The sequence below is a fragment of the Tursiops truncatus genome, chromosome 1 (genome assembly GCF_011762595.2).
Source record: "Tursiops truncatus isolate mTurTru1 chromosome 1, mTurTru1.mat.Y, whole genome shotgun sequence".
In the NCBI taxonomy this organism is placed as follows: domain Eukaryota; kingdom Metazoa; phylum Chordata; class Mammalia; order Artiodactyla; family Delphinidae; genus Tursiops; species Tursiops truncatus.
In genome coordinates this window covers 177,883,302-177,905,091 of record NC_047034.1, presented here as the reverse complement: position 1 = coordinate 177,905,091, position 21,790 = coordinate 177,883,302, and the positions used below count along the sequence as shown (strand labels likewise).

The 21,790-nt window shown below is 47.2% G+C and overlaps 1 protein-coding gene across 1 annotated transcript; it reads right to left on the bottom strand.

Annotated features, from left to right (window-relative positions):
• Positions 1–1,631: 1,631 nt before the first annotated feature.
• Positions 1,632–15,777, bottom strand: ERRFI1 (ERBB receptor feedback inhibitor 1). Its single transcript, XM_019930923.3, has 4 exons — positions 15,621–15,777; positions 5,357–5,554; positions 5,174–5,247; positions 1,632–4,313 (listed from the first exon to the last, which is right to left on the bottom strand). Exons 2-4 carry the CDS (start codon positions 5,476–5,478, stop codon positions 3,130–3,132), a joined length of 1,380 nt encoding a protein of 459 aa, XP_019786482.1. The 5' UTR covers positions 5,479–5,554; positions 15,621–15,777; the 3' UTR covers positions 1,632–3,129.
• Positions 15,778–21,790: the final 6,013 nt, after the last annotated feature.

Below are 21,790 nucleotides of genomic sequence, written 5' to 3'. Positions count from 1 at the left end.
CAACAGCCCTTGGTCTTCTTGAAACACATCCCATCCCATCCATCCCCTGCTTAGACCTTTGAGTGGCATCCGCTACCCTTCCCCGTTGTCGCTCTCGCTGGGTAACTTCCGGCCCCTGGCGAATGCCCAGCTTCCCTCCAGCCTTGCGGTCCCCGTCCTGGGCTTCCCAGTTCACTCTGCTTCCTTTGGCTCAGATTCCATCCCTTCAGATCTCATCACCTCAGAGAGGTGGGGGCCCTTTTGTCATTCTGTCACCACCGCTGTTCATTCCTTTCCAGCATTTATCACAAATGGTCACTAGGTACTGCTTCAAATTCCATAAGGGCCTGGGTGTGTTTTCCGAGGATCCAGCACTTGGTAGTTATTCAACAAACGTCTGTTGAAGGAACTCCTCAAACCCATTTCTTCATCTGTCAATTGCCAGAAATAACGCCCAGCTTGTGGGGTGAGGATGAAATCAATCCACAGACAGGGCCCCCACTGTGTACCAGCTACTGGTTTCTACGCCGTTGTCACAGATAATTCCCGGTCGTAGTTGTAACCCTCTCCCCCAGTTTTACCAATGAGAAAACTGAGGTACAGAGATTTCGAAGAATCTGCCCAACACGTCATTAGAAAGAGCTGGAGTTGGACTTTCAGCCCAGATATACCATTTCCGAGTCCTCGCTCTTTACTCTGGAAGGAACCAAGCACAGGCAGGGGTGCAGTTAAAGTCACGGAGAGCTTTGCCGTCACCCAGGAAGCTGGGGAGTGTCGAGGGCCGGGGGCGGGGGACGGCAGGCAGCTGGATTTCAGCGACAGGGCAGAGGAAAGGGAGGCGAACAGGCAAAGGACCAGGCGACACCGGACGGGCACCCTCCCCAACGGCATCCCAGCCTCCTCCCGCCTCCCAAACCTATGACTCAATGAGAAGCCAGGGCAGGCTGGCCTTCCTTTGGTGGCCTTGCATCAAGCAAGAAGCAGAGCCTCCCCAGGGGCCCAGGGCAACCCAGACCCAGTCCTCAAACTCAAAGTGCGTCACATCAGGGGCTTCCCTGGTGGCGCGGTGGTTGAGAGTCCGCCTGCCGATGCGGGGGGCGCGGGTTCGTGCCCCGGTCCGGGAGGATCCCACGTGCCGCGGAGCGGCTGGGCCCGTGGGCCATGGCCGCTGGGCCTGCGCGTCCGGAGCCTGTGCCCCGCGGCGGGGGAGGCCACAGCAGTGAGAGGCCCGCGTAACGCAAAAAAAAAAAAAAAAAAAAAAAAAATGTGCGGCACATCAGGTCCATGTCAGAGCTGGCTGCTTCCTGTTAGAGCCCCTTGGATGGGGACGCCCCTCCCCAGAAGGAACCTGTTTCCACAGCAACAAACCAGCATCAATTCAGATGCACCTTCTTAATTGTTATAAATACAAACAGCTCGTTTTCACAGTCTGTATACTACTTAAATGTACATTGCTTAAATCGTCTGTCATTTTAGGGAATGGTGGTAAATTTCAAGCCTATGTTAGACTGCTTAAAAATGTTCCCTTGTGCTTAAAAATGGTCATGTTGTCATATTACTCGAGACACAAATTTTTTTTTTACACCTCCCCTCCCCCTCCCTCGAGACACAAAATTTTATAAGAGTGTAGGCAAGAAACATTATTAACGGTGTCATAAATAAGTATTATAACTTTATTAAAATGAAAAGACAATATTCAAAATAATGCAACAAAAACGAATAAAATCCTTTGTCCAATACTGTACACATAAATGCAGAAATCAGTGCATTTTTCTAAAGCATGTTTTAACCTTCATTTAGTTCATACTAAAATATAAGCTTTAAATAACTCAAATAACATCACTCAGCAGTTTAAACTGTAAACAGCTTGTTTAACATGAAGAACGTCGCAGTAAGGTACTTCTGTCACTGAGCACCATCTCCTTTGTGCGGCTCTACACAAGATAAATACAGCGAAGCTTGTGAAAATGGGAACGTGAGCTCTCCGAGCGGAGCAGCCGACTGTGAGAGTTTCCAAAGCAGTGCTGAGGTGACCTCTGCTCTTAAGACATACTGGGCTGTTGGTCAGAAGTGTTTTACTTAAAAAGCAAACAACCCCCGGGAAATACTGAAGAGGAACCAGCAACACAAGGCCAGCTTGTGTTGTATTCGTTTATTTATACAGTCTAAAAAAGGGGAGGGAAAAAACCCAGGACAAAAAAACAAGAAACAAACAAAACAAAAAAACCCACGACACACGTCCCCACACAGATCCTCTCAACCGCATTGCTGTCTCATTATTGCTTCAACTGACATCCTCAACACTGGCGAAGAGTTTAATTTGCTCTCCCCCCCGAGCGCCCTGTGTTTCGGGGTGGGGTGGGGGTGGGGGGTAGAATACAGCAGGAATGGTAAGGAAAAATGACTGACTAATTCTGTTACCTTCCCATTTTTCAAGATGTGAGACACGGACAGGTGAGAATACGGTACCAAATATGTGGCCATCCCTCCCCTCAACAGACCAGAAAGCAAGACCTAAAGGATTTAGGTCTTGGGATGACTTGAACGAGGCAGGTTAAATCACGGAAAGAACGAATGCCCTGCCCTCCATGGAAAAACTGCTTGCAAAGATGAATGAGACAAAACGGAACAGGCCTCCGAGCCAGAAATCCTCCAACTTAGTAAGCAGAAATAGTTGGGTTTTTTTTTTAATGATTTTGATCTAAACAATACTGTATTCTGTATTCTCTTCCATGTGCTCAATCTTCAGTCTGCCAGGAGCCATCCTCCAGCTTTAGTTTTTATCATTCTAAATATATATTACTCTAAGATAGCAACTACTTGGTTAACTTGCAACTAGGATCTACGACTTTACCACAAGTGTAGGTACGGGTGCATAACGTGAGCACGTACAGAAATGTCCCCATCCTTCCTTCCCGCATCACATCTTTAAATCACAGACTTGAGCGGACTTTTCTCCGCCACTAACACGGTCAGGGATGCTCAGCGTGGCAGCACCTCACGACCCTCTAAACCCTTCTCTTTAAGACAGACAGTTCGACTCTCTGACCCTGCGACCTGCCCCGTCTTCCTGGGAACCGCCATCAGGCTGCAGAACTGCAGGAGAACCGCTGGCTGCTGCGGCGCCTCTGCTGAGCCAGGACCCAGGGTCTAAGGGGAAACCACGTAGGAGAAATGTCTGCGCTTCACGTGGCCTGCCAGATCCACTCTTGGTTTCGAGTCCAGCTTTTCTGGGGCCGAAAAGACACTGCCGTCGGCAGGGAGGGGCTGGATGGGGGTGCTCGTGTGTGTCTCTTCTGCTTCCCTAAAAAACTTTTCGTATTTGTCCAGGTAGGGCGGCCTCTCAGGGAGCAGGTAATAATGCGTTGAGCTCACTTTCTTCCCGTTTTCAATGATGGGCAGGATGCAGGGGACCTTACCGGCGGCCCCCTCGCTGTGCTGTCTCTGCAGGGCTTTGCTGCTCACATACTTGGGGTCGGGGGCAAAGCTCTGCGTGGGGGGCATGACCCCGTTGAGGTAAGACGGGAGACTTTTGGGGCTCGGGGTGCGGGAGTTACTCCCGGACAAGGGTTCTCTCGGCGGGACTTTGGGGGGCCTGTCCTCGTCGCTGTAGGTGCTGGAAGTGACTTCGGCCGACCACCTTCTGTAGTCCGGCTTGGCCGGCCGGGGAGGGATGGGGACCCGGGGGGGCACCTCGGGCTTGTCGTCATCGGAGTTGGGAGAAGCCCTGTGCACGTAGCTGGAGATCCTGATGGCCGGCTTGTTAAAGGACCCTGCGGGGCCTGAGTGAGACCTCCTCAGTCTCCGGTGGGCCTGGGACAGAGGGGGGTTGGCACTCGTCCCCCCAGCAGCCTGGTCGTGCGCCTGGCTGAGATCCGCGGCCGAGACGGCCGGGGTATCGAAATACGCGTAGTTGATCTGTCCGCACCCTCGGAAGCTGCGCCTGCCAGGGCCGTCAGGTCTGAACTCGGAGATCGCGCAGTCTTCTAGAAGGAAGTCCGTGTCCGAGCTGGTCAGGAACTCGACCTCGCAGTCTGTCTCGTCCAGGGAGAGGTCCTCGGAGATGGGCAGGGGTGGCAGGGGCCTAGAGCCCCGCTCGCAGGGGGCCACGCCAGGGAAGAGGGACGGGGGCGTCTTGATGGGGGTGAGCGGGGGCGTGGAGGCACAGACCCCGTTCACTGCCAGCTTCTTCAATCCACACGCCACCCGACCCTCCTCCTGCTGCCCCCAGCCTTCACTCGGGGGGATGATGAGAGGGGGCAGGCGAGACTTGGCGGAGGGGCCGTGCTCCGGAAAGTGGCTGCCGTTCATCGGAGCAGACCTGGAAGCGCGCCCTGGAAGGAACCCGAGAGGTTACCCAAGATCGACCACGCTCGCCCTCAGCTGCCCGCGCTCCTGCCGCCTTCTGCCGGGTCGCTCCTGGCCAAACCCCCAGCCGCTGGAACGCCGAGCACACCCAGGCAAGCCCCACGGGCGTAATTAGGGCCCGGAGGTGGGGAACGCACCTGATCCGGTTCAAAGAACAAATGACCTCTTCTATCTGCCTTGGACGCGTGCGCGGCGCATGCCCACACGCCCCAGACAGGTTCTGTGACGTGTGCAGAATCCACAGAAGGCCAGCAGCATGTAACTTACGCGAGTGCCAGCCTGCACCAACCTGGTCCTTTGAGAGGTGGACCACACAGCACACTCAGGGCGGCCCTGAGATAGGACAGAGCCTCACCAGGCCCCTTGCGATACCGCGAGCCAGAGACTCGCCTGCGATGGGACAAGCAGCCCTTGGCAAAAATCTAAGGAACACCAGGTTCACGTTAGGAGGACTAACATACACACACTCTTCTAAGTTTTTGTCAACACTTATACCGCTTTGTCACTTTCGAACAGGCATTCGAGGCTCGTCAGGAAGAAGAGAGATCCTGTCCGGGGTTCCTGAGAGTTATTATGTCTCATCGCTGGGACGCCTTAGAAGCTCACACCCCCACGGGGAGACCCAGTGACTCAGGCTGAGGTGCAAAGGCGGCTAAGAACACGCTTAGCTTCAGAATCTGTCGCCACTAGGGGACCGGCTCCTGTCGGAAACAGCTCAGGTCGTTCCCTCATTTAGAAAATAACGCTGGAGGCCAAGCTCACGCGAGGGGCTGCCACCACCCTCCTCCCCCAGTGCCAGGGGCGCTTGGGCTTTCAGGACACATACCTATGGATGTTAGGTGCTCCGCCGTCGAGTTCAGACTGTAGGCCATGGTTATGGGGTCGATGTTCAAAAAGCCGCTGAAAGGAAAGGACAGACACCTTGGTGACAAACAGGCAGCAATCGCGTCCCCGCCCTCACTCGGACGTCACACACTCAGGCTCCAGCGGCCCCACGTCCTGCACTTACTTCTCAAACTCGCCGCGGCCCCCCCAGCAGGCCTTCAGGCTCCCCAGGGCTTGGCCATCGTGCAGAAACCCAGTTTTTAACGGGACTCTGATCTCCTGAGCAGCGACTCCGGCCATGGACATTGTGCCTTATTCTGGGAAGTCTTAAAACTCGTGAAGCCCAGGGAGGGATGTGTGGTCAGCCAGTGGCTTTCATTTCCTAGAGGGGATACAGAGGAGAGAGTAAACGGAACAATCCCGAAGCACACGCAACTCGCCACGGTGAGACAATTTCGGGGGCTGTGGAATGGAAACGTTCCACGACCGACTTCCACTCAGTTCTTCCATTTTTTTTTTTGCGGTACGCGGGTCTCTCACTGCTGTGGCCTATCCCGTTGCGGAGCACAGGCTCCGGACACGCAGGCTCCGCGGCACGCGGGATCTTCCCGGACCGGGGCGCGAACCCGCGTCCCCTGCATCAGCAGGCGGACTCTCAACCACTGCGCCACCAGGGAAGCCCAGTTCTTCCATTTTTATGTTACCTAGCTCTTACTTTTCACGAGGGTACGTAAATGTAGACATTATAAGTCTTTTTTGGGGGGCGGGGGAATGTACTAATCCAGGATGTGAGATGCTTTCAGCCAATGGGAAACAGACCAGCCGAGGCAGAGGTCCTGCGCGCTGACAGCTGCACAACACAGCGGCCTCACCCGCCGGAGCACACACACGGACCTTCCAGCGTGTGGTTGTGTTGAGAGTGGAGCTCATCCCACCCCGACCCCCGAGCTACACAAGTAATTTCAGAAATTACTGGGTTCCGATCTGCAACACTAATATTCTCTAAGACCCAACGCTTAGATGAAGCAGGAGAGTCTACACTCGGCCCCTGATGACCAACCCCACAAGCCCAGCATTTACTTGGATTCCGTATTTCGGATGTGGGCCCCGGGAAGACAAATTCTCCAGTAACTACTTTTGCGAGAAAAAAGAACTCGTTACATATGAAGATACTCATTTCCATTCTCCCGTGGAAATCGAGTTCTGCATGGCGGCTTCGGCAGAGACCTGGATAGCGTCCTCCTCCCTTTTAAAGGCAAACTGAAGACTGCATTCTCCACATTCTCCCCTGTGAACTGCCTAGTAATTTACGTCTGTCCTGCCTAGCTGCGAGGCATGGATTACAGTTTTCTTAACCCAGCAGTTCCTCACCTTCAGACCCCTCCGCCCCCTTGTCAGATGTGTCTGGAGTCCCCAGTCCCCATTTTCCGTATTCATTACCACGGTGTATTCGTTATTAGCATCCACGTCTGCCCTGTCTTCAGATACGCATGTTTGCTTAGAATAAGGTGAGGACGTCACTTGTCAAGTCTCCGTGTCACATTGGCCCCTTGTGCGACGTGTACATACACTTTCTAACGCTTTCTCATCCTCTTGGCAAGTATTTTCGCACAAACCGAGAGCTGGGTGCCGTGCTGAGGACTGTGGGTGACACAAGACGAGTGAGATGGGTGCTGTGCTGGGGGAGGGGCACACAGGTCAGAGTTTTGTTTCAGGGTCAAATCCGTCACCCCCTACAAGACTGTGAGCTCAGGAAAGAGGCTGCACCCCAATCATTAATTATCACCACCTGAACGTTAGCAGGTGCTCAGTAAGGGAACGTTTGTACAACGCCATCTATTAGTATTGTCAGCAGCAACTGAATGTAAACAATATGTAAGGCACAGGGTTTATTTTTTGTTTTTTTTAAAGCTAAGGGTCTAAAAAAATACTCTGCAAATGTTGATGATTCATTTTTTTTCACGTAAAAAGGAATGCAGACAGTTAATGTTTCAGTGACAAAGGAGGACGGGGTCCGATCAGCCCTTCTCAGCTTTTTACTCTCCCGAAGTCAGCTGTTTTCATATACTAGGCAGAGATTTCAACAGGTTTAAAATATTATTTCTAATAGTCAAGCATTATCTTTCTTTCATCGGTCTCTAAAGATACGTGATTAAGAAGAGGGGGGAAAAAACCCCATCATTTCAGAAATCTAAGTTATTGGGAGGTCTTTTTTTGTTGTTTCTGAGGGTTGGTTTTTAAGATCAGGAACAAAGCAAATGTGTTTTTACTTCCCCTGAATGCAGTTAAGCTCTAAGAAAAATTTAAGATAAAATCTTCAGCAAAAAATTGCTAGACATACCCTCTCTGTCCCTGCCCGGTGGTCTAGGGTGCTGTTTCTGAGCAATCTGCAAGCACTGGCAGGACGACAGGGACAGTATCTGTGGCGATAGAAAACTGAAAGGCCAGATAGGAAGAAGAATATGGTATCTGACTGGTTTGAAAGCACACGTTTGAAGATCGCCCATCCAGATTACAGGAAAGTGCTGCAGGGGACGGTGAAGGCCCAGCCCTCACCTGTCTGCAGGCCAGCAAGAACTACCAGTAATTACTGTGGGTCGGCCTCCGAATGCCATCTAAATCTTCGCTTTCAACAGGGTGATTGTGTAACCATCGCCTCTGCTGAAATGACCTCGGAATTCTGGACTTCCATTTCAGTGGTCCCTTAACATTATGTACACGTTCTAGAAAAAGTTATTTTTCGGTCATTGTTTCCATCACCTCCTTGTTAGCTTTCTTAAGAAAAAAAATTTTTTTTTTTTTTTTAGTATAAAAAGAATTGTGTTCACTGAGGCAGCTCGCTTGTGACCACAATAGTGTCTTTGTGCATTCATCGAAGGTGACCTGCCTCTACATTTCAATGGGGAATTGTGAATGGGCCATGTTATGAAACTGTCCAAACTTCCCACTGGCTCGCACAGGGAGCTCCCAGGGCAGTGTCACTGTGTGCTCTCTTCTTCTGGAAAATAACTCCCAACTGTAGACTCAAAAAAGGGAACCTGCAGGGGGTCTGGAAGGAAACTTTTAAAGTGTGTTCCTCAGGTTGTAAACTCAACCACCTGGAATTCTTTTATGCCTCTTTCAAAACTCTGGAAGTATTCAATATGTATACTCCTCTGTAAAAAAAAAAAAAAAAAAAAAGTCAATCAATTTGGTCAACCTCGAGTCAAAAAGAAACACGGCGCTCAAGTGAAATTTAACTGATGCTGCCGTGTTTCAAAGTTTGTTCCCTTGTAACTGTAAAACTAGCGCTACCTTACAATTCATTAGGAAAACGGCTGCAAAAAGATACCTACGTGGGAAAACCAGGAACTGTTAAGTCCAAGATGGCATTGTGCGATGAAATGCAAACAATACGAAAGCTAATGTGAATCCACTCAGTCTGGTATATAGACCAGGGTCTCAATAACCTTGGGCATAGTAACTTTTCTCAAATACATGAACTAATTTTTAGCCTTTGTGTCAAAAATGCTGTTAAATACCCATCCCAGGTGTGAACTACTTTTTCCTGTTAACATCACTTCTTTTTTTTTTTAATTCAAGGAAAACAAAACAAAACAAAACCCCTAAAGCCATGTGTTTCTTGAGGCTGTCCCTTTACTTTCTCTCCTTACAACCCGGTGCTGCCTGGAGTTCTCATCCCCCTCTAGGGCTTCAACTCTACATTGACAGCTTCCCGAAACCCGAGTCCAGCCCAGGCGCAAGCCTCCACTTTGCATTTCCTATTGTCTGGTGATTACCTTTCCAGTCGGATGGTCCCCTGGCATCTCCAACTTTACTAACCAAAGGCCTCCTGTCACCCACTGCACATCCCCTCCCCCTTCCCAAACCAGTTCACAGTCTAAGCAGATCACACGTCTCCGAAAGGCACCATTTTTAACCTGAGTTACAGCAGATGTACCTTCAATCGCCAAGGTCCACAGCTTATTTCTACGCTGTTTCTCAAACCTATCTTCCTTCCGTCCAGATCTGCCTCGGGTCTGAAAGTCCCCACCCACCCTGCACACCAGATCGCTGTTCCTCATCTCCCACTGCTCCAACCTCGTCAAAGTCTTCAAGGCTGCTCAGGGCAAGCTGCTCGGTCTGGCGTTGAAGGCCTTCACAACGAGGCCCCCATCCACCTTTCTCAAGCTCTTGCTTCTCCTTTCCCCACATCGCTGTTAGGAATCAATGTAGGCTTCAGGGCCACCCTCTCCATGAACCCGCTCCCTTGGGAGAAGCCGGAGGAGGCTGTCCAGGGCTCGGGTTGTTCTGTGCCCCTGGTCCCCTTCTATCAGCCGAACTTTCTAGGACAGCACTCCCCCCGCCCCAACAGATCCTGACCGCATTCATTTCTGACACATACTTAGTAAGTGGATCTTGAGAAAATATTCATCTCATTTTTAAAAAAGTAATTACATGAAAGATTTATGGAATTTATAATACAAACCAGTGAAGAAGGGGAAAAACACAGGTGTGTAAGCGATAAACTTAACATTTGCTGACATTGCCCAATTATAGCGGAACAAGTCTAGGACGGGTAGCCAGCAAGGAATTTCCACTAAATTCATTTCCAAAATCCAAACTGGACAGTTTGAGACTGGGTAAAAAATTAGAAGCTTAAATGGTTAACAGTGTAACTTTCCCAACTGGCATCTGTTACTAAATGTCTACTTAAAGCAATCAGGGGATGCTTTCTGGAAACACTGAATTTCACCTTCTCCTCTCTTCTGGATTGTAATGCACCTCCTGTGTTTTTGCTGCTAAATTTAAGGTCATTTTCCTTAAAAAAAAAAAAAAAAAAGGGTTCCATCCAAAAGCACATTGTACATTCTTTATCAAATAGGTGAAATGACATGCCTTTTGCTTGAGGACAGCCTCTTTGAGACTATTCTTTTAAAAACAGGCTACCTTGAGACAATAACCTAGATAGGCTTACCTGGCCGCAGATCTCATTAATAAATCTCAGGCAATCCATGAGAGGGGGAGGGGCACATTTTTGTCACACAACTCATCCACTTCTGCCCAGTGCTTCCTTATTTAAAAGCGTGATGTAATTTCCTTCTTTCAATCTGGTTTAAGAACCTGATTTCTGTTTATTCAGGGTGATAAATGGTCTTCGCAGCTGCATGTAACAATTACCTACCGACCTATTTCCATACCCAGGGAGATATAAGGTAACTATATTCACAGCCAAAATCTGTGAAAAGAAACTGACTTAAGGCCACGACAACTACCATGATTTTAGACCCTCCCCAAGTAAACCAACTCATCTTTCATTTTGAAGATGCCTAAGATAATCACCTTCGGGAAAATGAAAAAGCAAAGAAAACAAAACCACACCTCACTATTTTTACTGTGATTCGTGTCCAAAGCGCTGGTGGCCAAGCGATCTGCACTGAACGCTCAGTTTAGCTCCTTTACAGGATTTTAATTTCCGTTAATAAAAGGAGAAAACTTATTTGACATTCGCCTAACACATTCAGCGTTTATGATCGCTATAGTGTTGTGTGGCCTGAGCTGATTTACTAAAAGCAGAAGATTCTTCAAAAATCACAGGCCCTAATTCAGGGTTTTTCTCGGATTTCACTTCAATAGGCTGATCTGGGGGAAGGGAGGAGGGGCAGCAAGGTAGGAGAGCGCCCCGCTACTGTGGAAGCACCAACAGCCGCTGCGTTAAATGCCCAGATGATTTAAAAGTGTGTTATCTGAAGTTAGTAACACGTAACTAAACTCAGTGGTTTCAGTGAAGATGTGCGTGTGGCCCAGTGTGGTGGGGATGGACGTTTTGTCCTCCTGCAGCCCTGCACCTGGCCCATGATGGCCCATGTGTAGGTGGGAAAAACCACGGCAACCAGGAAAATGTTTGATCTTCACACTGTCGCGGTCAAAGCTAGGTGACCTAAGCTCTGAAATAATTCAGAATATTCTCCAGCTAAGTATTTTAAGAAATGTCAAGCCAACAGAAAACGTATTGCTCCACTACCATGGTCACCGACAGCCTCTGGATTCCCTCAGTCTCCTACACGGCTTTGGTGACAGAGCAGAAACGCCCCACAGCAGGAATGGATTCTTTTGTCCTTTGTCCTTTTCCTACACGGCGCTAGCATCAGCTGAACACAAAGACACACTGGATGGAAAAACATTATTCCTTTTAGACATACACACGGTAGATTTCTAATTGTGAAAGATACGTGATTTCTATTCAAATTTTAAGGACAATGAGCACAATAGTCTAATGACAGGAAGCGAGTCTAAAACTTCACATTTAATTAATGAGCATTTAAGTCACCCAATGGGTAACTCGAGATTGTTACAGTGAACAGAAACCCAGTAAGGATAATAACTAGTTCGCTGGACACTTATCTGACAGGCATTGTTCCAAGTGCTTTATGTGTATTAACTAATTTAATCCTCTCCACAACCCTGGGAGGTGGGTGCCTATTACCACCCTCATTTACAGCCGAGGAACCGCAAGCACAGAGCTAAGGAACTTGGGGCCCAGACTTGAGCCAGGCTCTTCCCACACACCACACGGCTCTCCAAGCTCTTAATTAAACGGGGGGAAGATCTGACCCGCTACGATGCTCAAGGTTTCAGCGTGGCTCAGACAGACTGTCCTGGGGCTTCGCTGCCTGGTCATAGTTTTTTCTTGGGCAAACTTTAGCCTATGAAAGTTCCTATTATACTTCAACTCCCTCAAATTCTCCTGTACAAGTTATTACTTGCAGGTCTGTCCTATGTATCCTCTGGAAAGGGTGGGTTAAGTTATCAGTCTGATATTCCGTGACCACTTCAAACAGTTCTTTGACACCATCAACCTTCAGTGACACGTGGATGCCCCGCCATCATATAACCTGTTACAAGATGGTATCTGATATACGCGGGTCTGTCTCCGCCCGTAAAAAGGGGTCCCTACATACACCCAAGGGGCCTCCTTTTAACCCACTCCCAGCATGGATCCCTGTGGGTCGTGATAATCAGGCTCTATTGTAAAATCCAGAATTTAATGACAAAATGTCTTGTATTTGGAAAGCGGTCCACAGACGACAAAACACTTTCTAACATGTTATCTCACTTGATCCCCAAGGCATCCCTGTAAGAGGAGGCAGGGATTATAGTCGCCATTTTACAGAGGAGGAAATGAAGTGAGGTTAAGCATCTTCCTGTTGGCAAAGGGCCATTGCGGCTCTTCTGCCCTGTAATCTAGCATTTTCCCCACTACACTTTCACCACCTCTCCTTTCTAGAGTGTCTTCATTTCAGGCGACAGCCACGTTTCTCCTCCTGACATTCCTGGTTACAGATGGAGAAACTGACACAAAGGACAGGACCCAAGCGCTGGTCAGCTGCGCAGAGAAGCCTGAACTCAGCTCATGCATTTGGCTCACTGGTTTTTAGAGGGCAGGGCTCCATTATTTTCACAAATAGTTATCGGATGCTTATTCTGGACTACATACGACGCTAGGTGGTGCTGACTAAGGTTCGGCCTAGCGAGGAGAGAGGTAAGAGGTAAGCGCACTATTTCAGATTGTGGTCACTTCCAAGGGAATGAGTGGAGAACAGGAGAGGGCAAGGGGGCAGAAGAACCTGTTCACACAGGTGGCTAGGGAAGGCTTCTCTCAGGTGACTTTTCAAATTTGAATCTAAACGATGAAAAAACAGGCAGCCATGAGAAGAGTCAGGAGAGGAGCATTCCGCGCAGAGAGGAACAGTATTTTCAAATCCCAACCTGTGACTATGGGGTTTCATATGCTGGGGGTCTTTAACAAGAGCTTTTGGACAATGTCTTCTCATCCTGACCTTCCTACTGTTTCCTCTGTTAAACTGTAATCTTTTGTTGAATCACGGCACTTTGGAGTCGAAAAGGGCTACGTCGTGTAGCCAGAGCCCCACATTTTAAAAATATATTCAATGGCCTTTCGGTAATACCGCCCAATGTTATGGTAAAAAGAATTGGATTCAAGTATCAACGAGGACTCCATATCGCAGAATCCTTTTTCCTTTTCTGAAATCTGAATCCCACATTAACTTCCCCCTACCTTAAAACGAACTTCTGTATTTAAGCTAGTAACGTATGTTCAGAACCCCAAAACTCAGCAGTTTTACCTATCTTTACACAGCATGTTTATACCGTGCGAATGATGCCAGAATGCCACAACTGGATTTCGTTTACCTGCTGAGTTATCCCGCTCAGCTTTTATAACGCATGGCCAAACAACAGCACCAAAGGATGCTACAGAAATCCTGATGCTGAGGTACCCACACAAATGCATTTAGCTTAAGAGCAGACTCCCTCCATGGCGGGAGTCTGTGACATTCCAATTCCTCCAATTACCCCTGGCACCACCTTTCTCCTCCTCTGGTCACCTTTTGAAAGCAACCTCACGGTATGTAGACATTCAGGTCAGTTTCAAGCATGTTAGATTGCACCTGTAATTTAGGTGACTTGATTTTTTTTCAAATTTTTTTATTTTGGCTGTGCCAGCTCTTAGCTGTGGCACATGGGATCTTTAGTTGCAACACGCGGGCTTCTTAGTTGCAGCATGCACACGGGATCTAGTTCCCTGACCAGGGATAGAACCCGGGCCCCCTGCATTGGGAGTGCGGAGTCTTATCCACTGGACCACCAGGGAAGTCCCAGGTGACTTGCTTTTAAAAGCTACCATTACTATTAGCAGAAAGGAAATATTATCTGGCTCCTCTGAGGAGCAGCAGTTATTTTCACACAAAAACTCAAGTCTACAGTATAATTAAATCTCACAGAAAGAGCAACTAGAATCGACTGTGAACCGAAAGTAGGAAACCCAGTGCATCACGACAGTGGTTTTCCCTATCTGCCCAAAATATGAATAATTCAGACATTTCATAACGGCCATTAAAAAAAAAACAACAGATTTGCTTCCCGAACTTTATCAGCGACTGGCCCTATCCTGCTGAGCTTTAAAATGTAAAATATGCTTTCCTGCAATTATTTATCAGTCATCAACTATGTGCAAAGCTGCATAAGACAGAAGTTGTGCAAGGCAGGGTTCCTACCCTTAAGGAGTTTACAGTCTAACATCTGTTAGATTATAAATTATTACTCCCAGACCTCTCCCACCTACCAGTGAGTGTCCACAGGAACACACAGCTGAAAAGGAAACTTCTGTATGAAGTGAAGGCAAAGATGAACAGTGTCTGAACTCCATGCTAAAACCCATATGTATTTCTCTTCAAATTTGCTAATATCTGGAAAAAAGCTTGATTGATAACATACTGATAACCAATCATAGTCGGCCTGTTAACAAGGAACCGACTTCTTTTATTTTGGTCTTAGCAAAATTTGGTCATTTTCTGAAATGAGTACCAAAATGCCTTGGTTTAAGGAAAACTTCACTTACAACTATATAATTCCAGTAAGGATTAAAAAAAAAAGAAAAAGAAAGAAATGCAGTTGAAAAAAGAAGGCAAAACCAGATATGGTGAACTTATTTAGATGCTTCAGTCTCCTGAACAAACATATCCCCGTTGCATTCTTAACAGATTTATAAAAGCCTGAAACTTTGTAGAACACTTGTTCTCCAGAAGCGGGGGGGGGGGGGGGGGGGGGGGGGAAGGCATTTTAACCTCACCTTTCTTCACCCCCAACAGTTGCCTAGAAACCAGTCCTGCCCTACCTGTGTTGCAGGTGCACCTAAAGTCACCAACACATCTCTTTTAAAGCTACAGTCTCTATTCTGATTGCACTTACGTTTATGACTAACACTCTACTCATATTTTTTTATCAGGTAAGACACTGGTTTCTTTCGAGCAATGACGAAATCTTAATATAGACTTCGCAAGCACCAATCCAGTATCAATCCTGGTAAAGGAGTCATCTAATTTGTATAAGACTATGATATACATATAAACACACACGTACACACACAAGAACTGGCCAATCAATAAGTGCTGTCGTTTCGAACACAGAATTCTACAGTTCCTTCCATCTGAGGCAGCATTTAGGACCTTCACAGCAAAGAATCACGTTCCTGGGAGGAGAGGGGGGGAGGAGGGCGCGGGGCTGCTCGGATGAATTAAGAACACCGACTGGGGATGACCGTCGTCGCCGAGACTAGGCAGAAGAACCGCGGGTCAGAACCGGCGCCGATCCCGGCCCCCCGCAGCTCCCAGGACAGAGCTGGCGGGCGCGCGGTGTGGACCAGACCAGTGCAGCCCCCAGCGGGAGGAGGAAAGACCCCGAGGCCGCCGCCAGCCCGCGGACGCAGGACCCCGGCTCGCCGCTCCCGGAGCCGCGTCCCTGGCGCCCCGGGCCGGCCCCTCCCTCCGTCCCGGGAGACTCTGCACCGGGCGACCCTCTCCGCGCCCCGGGGACCCGCCCCGCGTAGTGAGCCGCCCGGAGCCCTGAGGGGCGCGGCGCCGCCCCGCCCTCGCCCGCAGGCCCCTTACCCCAGCGAAGCCGCGGCTGCCCCACGGCGCCCTCCCGCGCATGTCCGTCCCGGCTGTCTCAGCGCCGCGGGCTCAGGGGCCCGGACACCGCGCAGGCGCCTCGCCGCTCGCCGGCCACCCGCTCCCACTAGCGTTTCCCACTCGCACTCGGCCGCCGTCGCCGCCTCACTATATAGCGAGTGGGCGGGGCCGTGACGTCGCCCCTCGCCGCCCCACCTCCCCCGCGCAGCCAATTCCGGGCGCGAGCCGCTTAAAGGGGCGATATCGCGGCGGAGGCGCTCGCGTGGGGTCCGGAGGCGCTCGCGTGGGGTCCGCCAGTGTCGCGCGGCCCCGCTGGGACGCAGTCTTTGTCTCCCGAGGGCCGTGTTTCTGGGCCGCCGCGGTCTGGGCGCCTCCCCTCTGCCGGATCCGGGTGGCCGCTGCCCAGCTCCGAGAACCCCCTCCCGGGAATCTTCCTCTGAAGTGTGCGGGCCGCCCGGCCTCGGCCGCGGTTCCTGCCCGACCCAAAGGCGGCACCGCGCCTCGCGCGGGATTTCCACCGTTTCCAGCCCCAGGGAGGGTTTTGTCTTCCCCTGTCCGCGGGCCGCCGCCGCGTGGGTGGGCTGAGGGCACCGGGGGGAGGCAAGCGGAGCTTCTGCTGGGCCGGCCTGGGGTGGGGGACGCGTCTGCAGTTTGCAGCCACGCGCTCACCACGAGGCCCGCGGGCCGCGGCGTGGGAGGGACAGTGTGGGACATCAAGGACAGCTCAAGACAAGGAAGGACAAAGTGGGGCATCGGAACCTTGAGGGACAGCGTAGGGCAGAGTGGGACCGTGTGAGACAGCGAGGGGCAGCGAGGTCACATTGGTGAGGGCCTTTCCTGGCAGGGTGCCCGGCAACCTCACCTTTGACCACACGTTTGCCAACGGAGGCCAGGCCCTGGTGGCAGTTGACCCGGATAGGGCCGCCCACGGGCTTCCAGAAGCACCCCCTCACCGCAACACGGCGTCCGCTTGACTTCCGAACCTCGTGTTTACTTAATAGACCCAGGCAGACCTCAACATCTCTTGGCATCAGGGCAGCCACTGATGCCCAAGGACAAAACACCAGCAAGCCGGCAGGAGGAGGTTTCTCGAGGCGCCGGTGATGCAACTTAGGCTTATAGTTTAACCGTAAAATAAATAATACAAATGATAACAAACCAAGAGTAACTAAAGTAAGAAAAAAAGCAAACAGACAGAAACCCTCCAGTTTTAACTAGAAGAAATCCCCTGAATGGTACTCTATTGAGTAGAGGCCAGAGACCTCTTGCTGACCTCTTTGGTCTCCTCAGAGGCCCTTCTTGCATTTCAGCAGTAATGCCCAATAGTTAGACATTTAGCACTACCTAATTGGAGTAGTTTAACATATGGAATGAGATTCCGACCTCATTATCAGGTTAACTATTAACTTTACACTCCATGAAGTGATTTGCCTTTTCTCCCCTATTATTTACTTACATTCTTTTAAATTTAATTCAAAGGCTTAATTTTGAATTCAAGGCCTTAGGAACCCAAACTAAAAACAAAACAAAACTCTCTTTTATTTGCAAGATAAACAAACATTTAGCAGAGAGAGCTCTATCCCTCATTCTGATGGGCTCCTTCTGGACTTCAGGGCTTCTTGGGTCATTTTCATTGCTCTGCTACTTAAGAATTCATTTATTCCATCTTTCTGTTAACTTTTCTTACTGCCATTCATGTAGTAGTATTTTAGGATGATGAAAATTAGTCACAACTAATCGCTAATTTTCTTACCAAATTAACTAGGTTTTTTATTCACAATCTATCCAGATTTTTTTCCCCCCATTTTGGTTTCATTTATGTTTACAGCTTACCCATACACTATCAGTATGAAAAAAAAGGATCAGCCTGAGAACTTGCCAGAGAACATCTTTTCAGACCTCACAGTCCAGCATTTACTGAATGGGGACCTAGCCAAGCTCAAGTTTCATCCAAAAGGCACCCTGGTTGCACGATTTCAAGTAACCACAATACAGCTGTAATTTGTGCTTTGGCCTTATTGGCATGTTTTACATTCTCCTATTCATTAAACAGTGATAATCACCAGAGCAACCATCAAACACACCCCTTCTTTAGAGAAAGAAGATCAACAGGATACTCAGTATAGGGTTGAGAGCTGTATGATGGGCTAACGTTTCGGTAAATTATCAAAAAAAAATCACAAAATCACATGAGTCATTCTTGATGAATCTGATTTTTTCTTCTGATCTATTTAAAACTTGCAAAGTAAACATCTTAAAAAATTTTTATTGAAATATAGTTGATTTATGATGTATCAATTTCAGGTGGACAGCTAAGTGATTCAGTTATACATATCTATATGAATATATATATTCTTTTTCTGTTCTCTTCCATTATGGCTTGTTACAAGATATTGAGTGTAGTTCCCTGTGCTACACAGTAGGTCCTTGTTGGTTATCTATTTTATATACACTAGTGTGTATATTTTAATCCCAAACTCCTAAATTTCCGCCCCCCCGCCCCCTGGCCCTGGAAAATAAACATCTTGATGTATTCATTTTGGGGGAAAAACCAGTTAGAGCTGATGGCTTACTGAATTTTGCTTACAATAATACTCATACAATGTGGCTTTCAGCTGTGGCTGAATTACATGAGAACACTTATACCCCACATATCTTTTATCTAAGACTCTATTAATGATAGTTTGTAATAACACTGACATGTCAATAATATTGTGGAGTATTTGTGGAACAGTTTAAAAGGAAAATGCTAAGCAACTTCAAATGAGCATTTTGTGTTTATCAAATGATCATTGCATGACTTTTAACAGATTAGAACACTAGTCTAGAGGTTTAGGGGAAAAAATACCCTCTTTGTACTGAATCTAGCATGTTTTAAATTATCTCCAGTAAGGAAGAAAGTTAAAGTCAGACAATGTTTTTTTTTACATCTCCCCAATTCATCTAATTTTGAGGCCACCTCCCAAGGAATTTATACTGGCTGATTGTTATTTAATATTAAAAAACCCTAAATGTAACATTTAAAATGTTAGACTTACTTCACATTGACCCAGATTGTCACTTTACACTTGCCCTTCTTTCAGAGTAAGAAGAGGCTGTACTTGGAGTGAGAACAGGGAGAGGTTCTGGCTCAGAAACCTTAGGATCGCAGTCTCTGCTTTCCGAAGGACACTGTTTCTTTCTGTCCTCCCCCAGTATCCCTGCAAGTCATGTGTAAGCACACATGTGCTGGACAGGGCGTTATGACACTTCCAAATTTCTATTTGGATATTATGCGAATACTGTAGAAGAGGATCGCAACTTGGTGGTTATTCATCTTGATTATAGATGTTTTTGTGTTTGGGCTCTGTTTATAGAGACATATTTTAAAGTGAGACACTTTCTGCATTACTCTGTTAGTCCTAGAGCCTTTTCTATTCACAGTATATGTAGTTATGCACTTTTAAAAAAACCAATTTATAGATGTGTGCAATAAAAAATGCATGAGAATGGAAGAATTGCGTTTCACAAAGATCATTTGTTTAGTTGTCACTTTATGTTTTGGAGACATCTGGGTACACACACACACACACACATATTTACACAGTATTTCCAATAAACTTGGTGGATTACTTTAAACTCTCCCACTGATATGAGCCGAGATTCACCCATGGGAATTGCCTCATCAAATCAAAATCTCCATGGAGCTTTCAAATTTACAACTTCCATTTTCCCCAGGGATATTAATTAGGGATATTACTCCCCCTTCTTAGCTTTTCCCCTAAAAAAGAAAACAAAACAGAAAACAGAAAAGAAAGAAAAAAGTACATGCAGTACGCTCAGCCCGGGAAAAGACTGAAGAGGCTGGTTTTTTGTTTTTTTGTTTTTTGCGGTACATGGGCCTCTCACTGCTGGGGCCCCTCCCGTTGCGGAGCACAGGCTCCGGACGCGCAAGCTCAGTGGCCATGGCTCACGGGCCCAGCCGCTCCGCGGCATGTGGGATCCTCCCGGACCGGGGCACGAACCCGTGTCCCCTACATCGGCAGGCGGACTCTCAACCACTGCGCCACCAGGGAAGCCCCAAGAGGCTGGTTTTAACTTATCCATCTACTAGTTTAAGTGTCAGGGCCAGGGCTTACCTGATTTTGCTTAGTATGAGTTTTGGAGGGCTATTTGTATAGTTTGTTTTTAACTGAGCCACTTTTTCATTTACTTAATGCTCTCTTAACCAACATTTGATGCTATTGGCTGTTAATATATTTCTAGTTTTATCCCATTTCTAGAACTTATAACCTTTAGAAATTTTTTAGTGTCCTATAGATACACTAATTTAATATATAGATGTTTACGAGACAATTTTTTCAAATTTCTTGGAAACAGTAATCTGATTTTTATCTTCAGATTTTAACATGACATTTTCTTCCAAGTAAATGCTGTATTTCCCACTAGCTGGCCAGTAGGGTGTGCTCTAGTCCCTTGTCAAATTAATTAATTAATTAAAAATATTAATGTCAACTCTTCATTAAGAGATTTCAGAAATATATTTCACTCCTTCATTGCCGTTGACACAGATGAGGTATGTTTACATAGACACAAGCGAATAGTTCAGCAAACACAACACATATGGGAAGTTAAATTGTTATATTAAAACAAGAAAACAGAGATGCTTCTTTCTTTGGATTTAGTTCTAAAATAACTTGGTATCATTCTACCAAATTGGTCCCTTGGTAGCAGATATTTTCTTTTCTTCCGGATAAAAGAAGAAGAAGGAAAATGGTGTAGGGATGAAGAGCTTAGGGCCTGCATTCAGAGGATTTGGGTTTGAATCCAGTTCTATCACTAGCTATATGACTCAGGCATGCTCCTCACCTCTCAACACCTAGTGAGCTGGGGATAACAGTACGTCCTACTCCATAGGGTAGATAAATGATATTGTGTACATAAAAGTATTTAGATGACAACCTGGCTCCAATCAGGATTCAATAAATGTTAGCTGTTTTTTAAATCAATTGTTATTCTCATTGTTAGTGTTGTTATGTATTCTTTTTCTCTCTTTTTTTTTTTTTGACCAAGCGGTACGGCTTATAGGATCTTAGTTCTCTGACTAGGGATTGAACCTGGGGCCCACAGAAGTGAAAGCATGGAGTCCTAACTCCTGGATCGCCACGGAATTACCTGTTATATATTCTTTGAGTTTTTGAACAACTTTCAGTCTAAGATTCCAAAATTCTCTATTGCTTATTAGTATACATGATTTAATTTATCCAGGAGGTTGTTTTGTTAAATTCCAGGAGCATAAATGATTCATAAGATAAAATGTTTTACTTTCTTTGCAGTATTTTCACTTAAGAGGCTATAAAACCTTAAGCCAAAGAAAGGGATCTGTCATAATGAAATTTCAGGCATCAGCCTTTCTTGGAGAGATAAACTACAGGCAGGGAGAATCTTCCTAGTGACTCTGAAGGGAAGATAACAAGTGGTCATAAGTCTAGGAACATTTACTTGTAAGCCCATACTTACCAACATCCATAGGCATGTTTCCTTTAGAAAAAAATAGGTTTGGTTTGTCCATAAACTTCAAGTCCCTACAGAACTTTTTAATATGAACAGCTTTACCATCTTCTCTGGAATGCAAAGGTAATGGGATATACCCAGTGACTAGATGCTGTAAGAACTGAATGAATGTCAACACCTCTCGGTATTTCTTCTCCTTTTTTTAAATTGAAGTATAGTTGACTTACGGTATTGTGTTAATTCCTGGTGTACAGCAAAGTGATTCAGTTATATGTATATATTCTTTTTCATGTTCTTTTCCATTATGGTTTATTATAGTGTATTGAATATAGTTTCCTGTGCTATACAATAGGACTTTGTTGTTTATTCATTCTATATATAATAGTTTGCATCTGCTAGTCCCAAACTCCCGATCCAACCCTCCCTCACCCCGCTTTTTGTATTTCTAATTTCATTCATTCATACTTTCATTCGTTCATCCATCAATAAATGTTTTTTGAACTCCTATGTTCCAGGCCATACTAGGTACCCATCAGTAAGCAAAAGACACACAATCCCTCCCCTCAGAGAACTTTCAGTTGTGAGAGTTGTAAACAAGCCCCCAGGAAGCCATAAGGTGATAGAGGCTGGCAGGGTGCTATGGGGATCATAAGAAA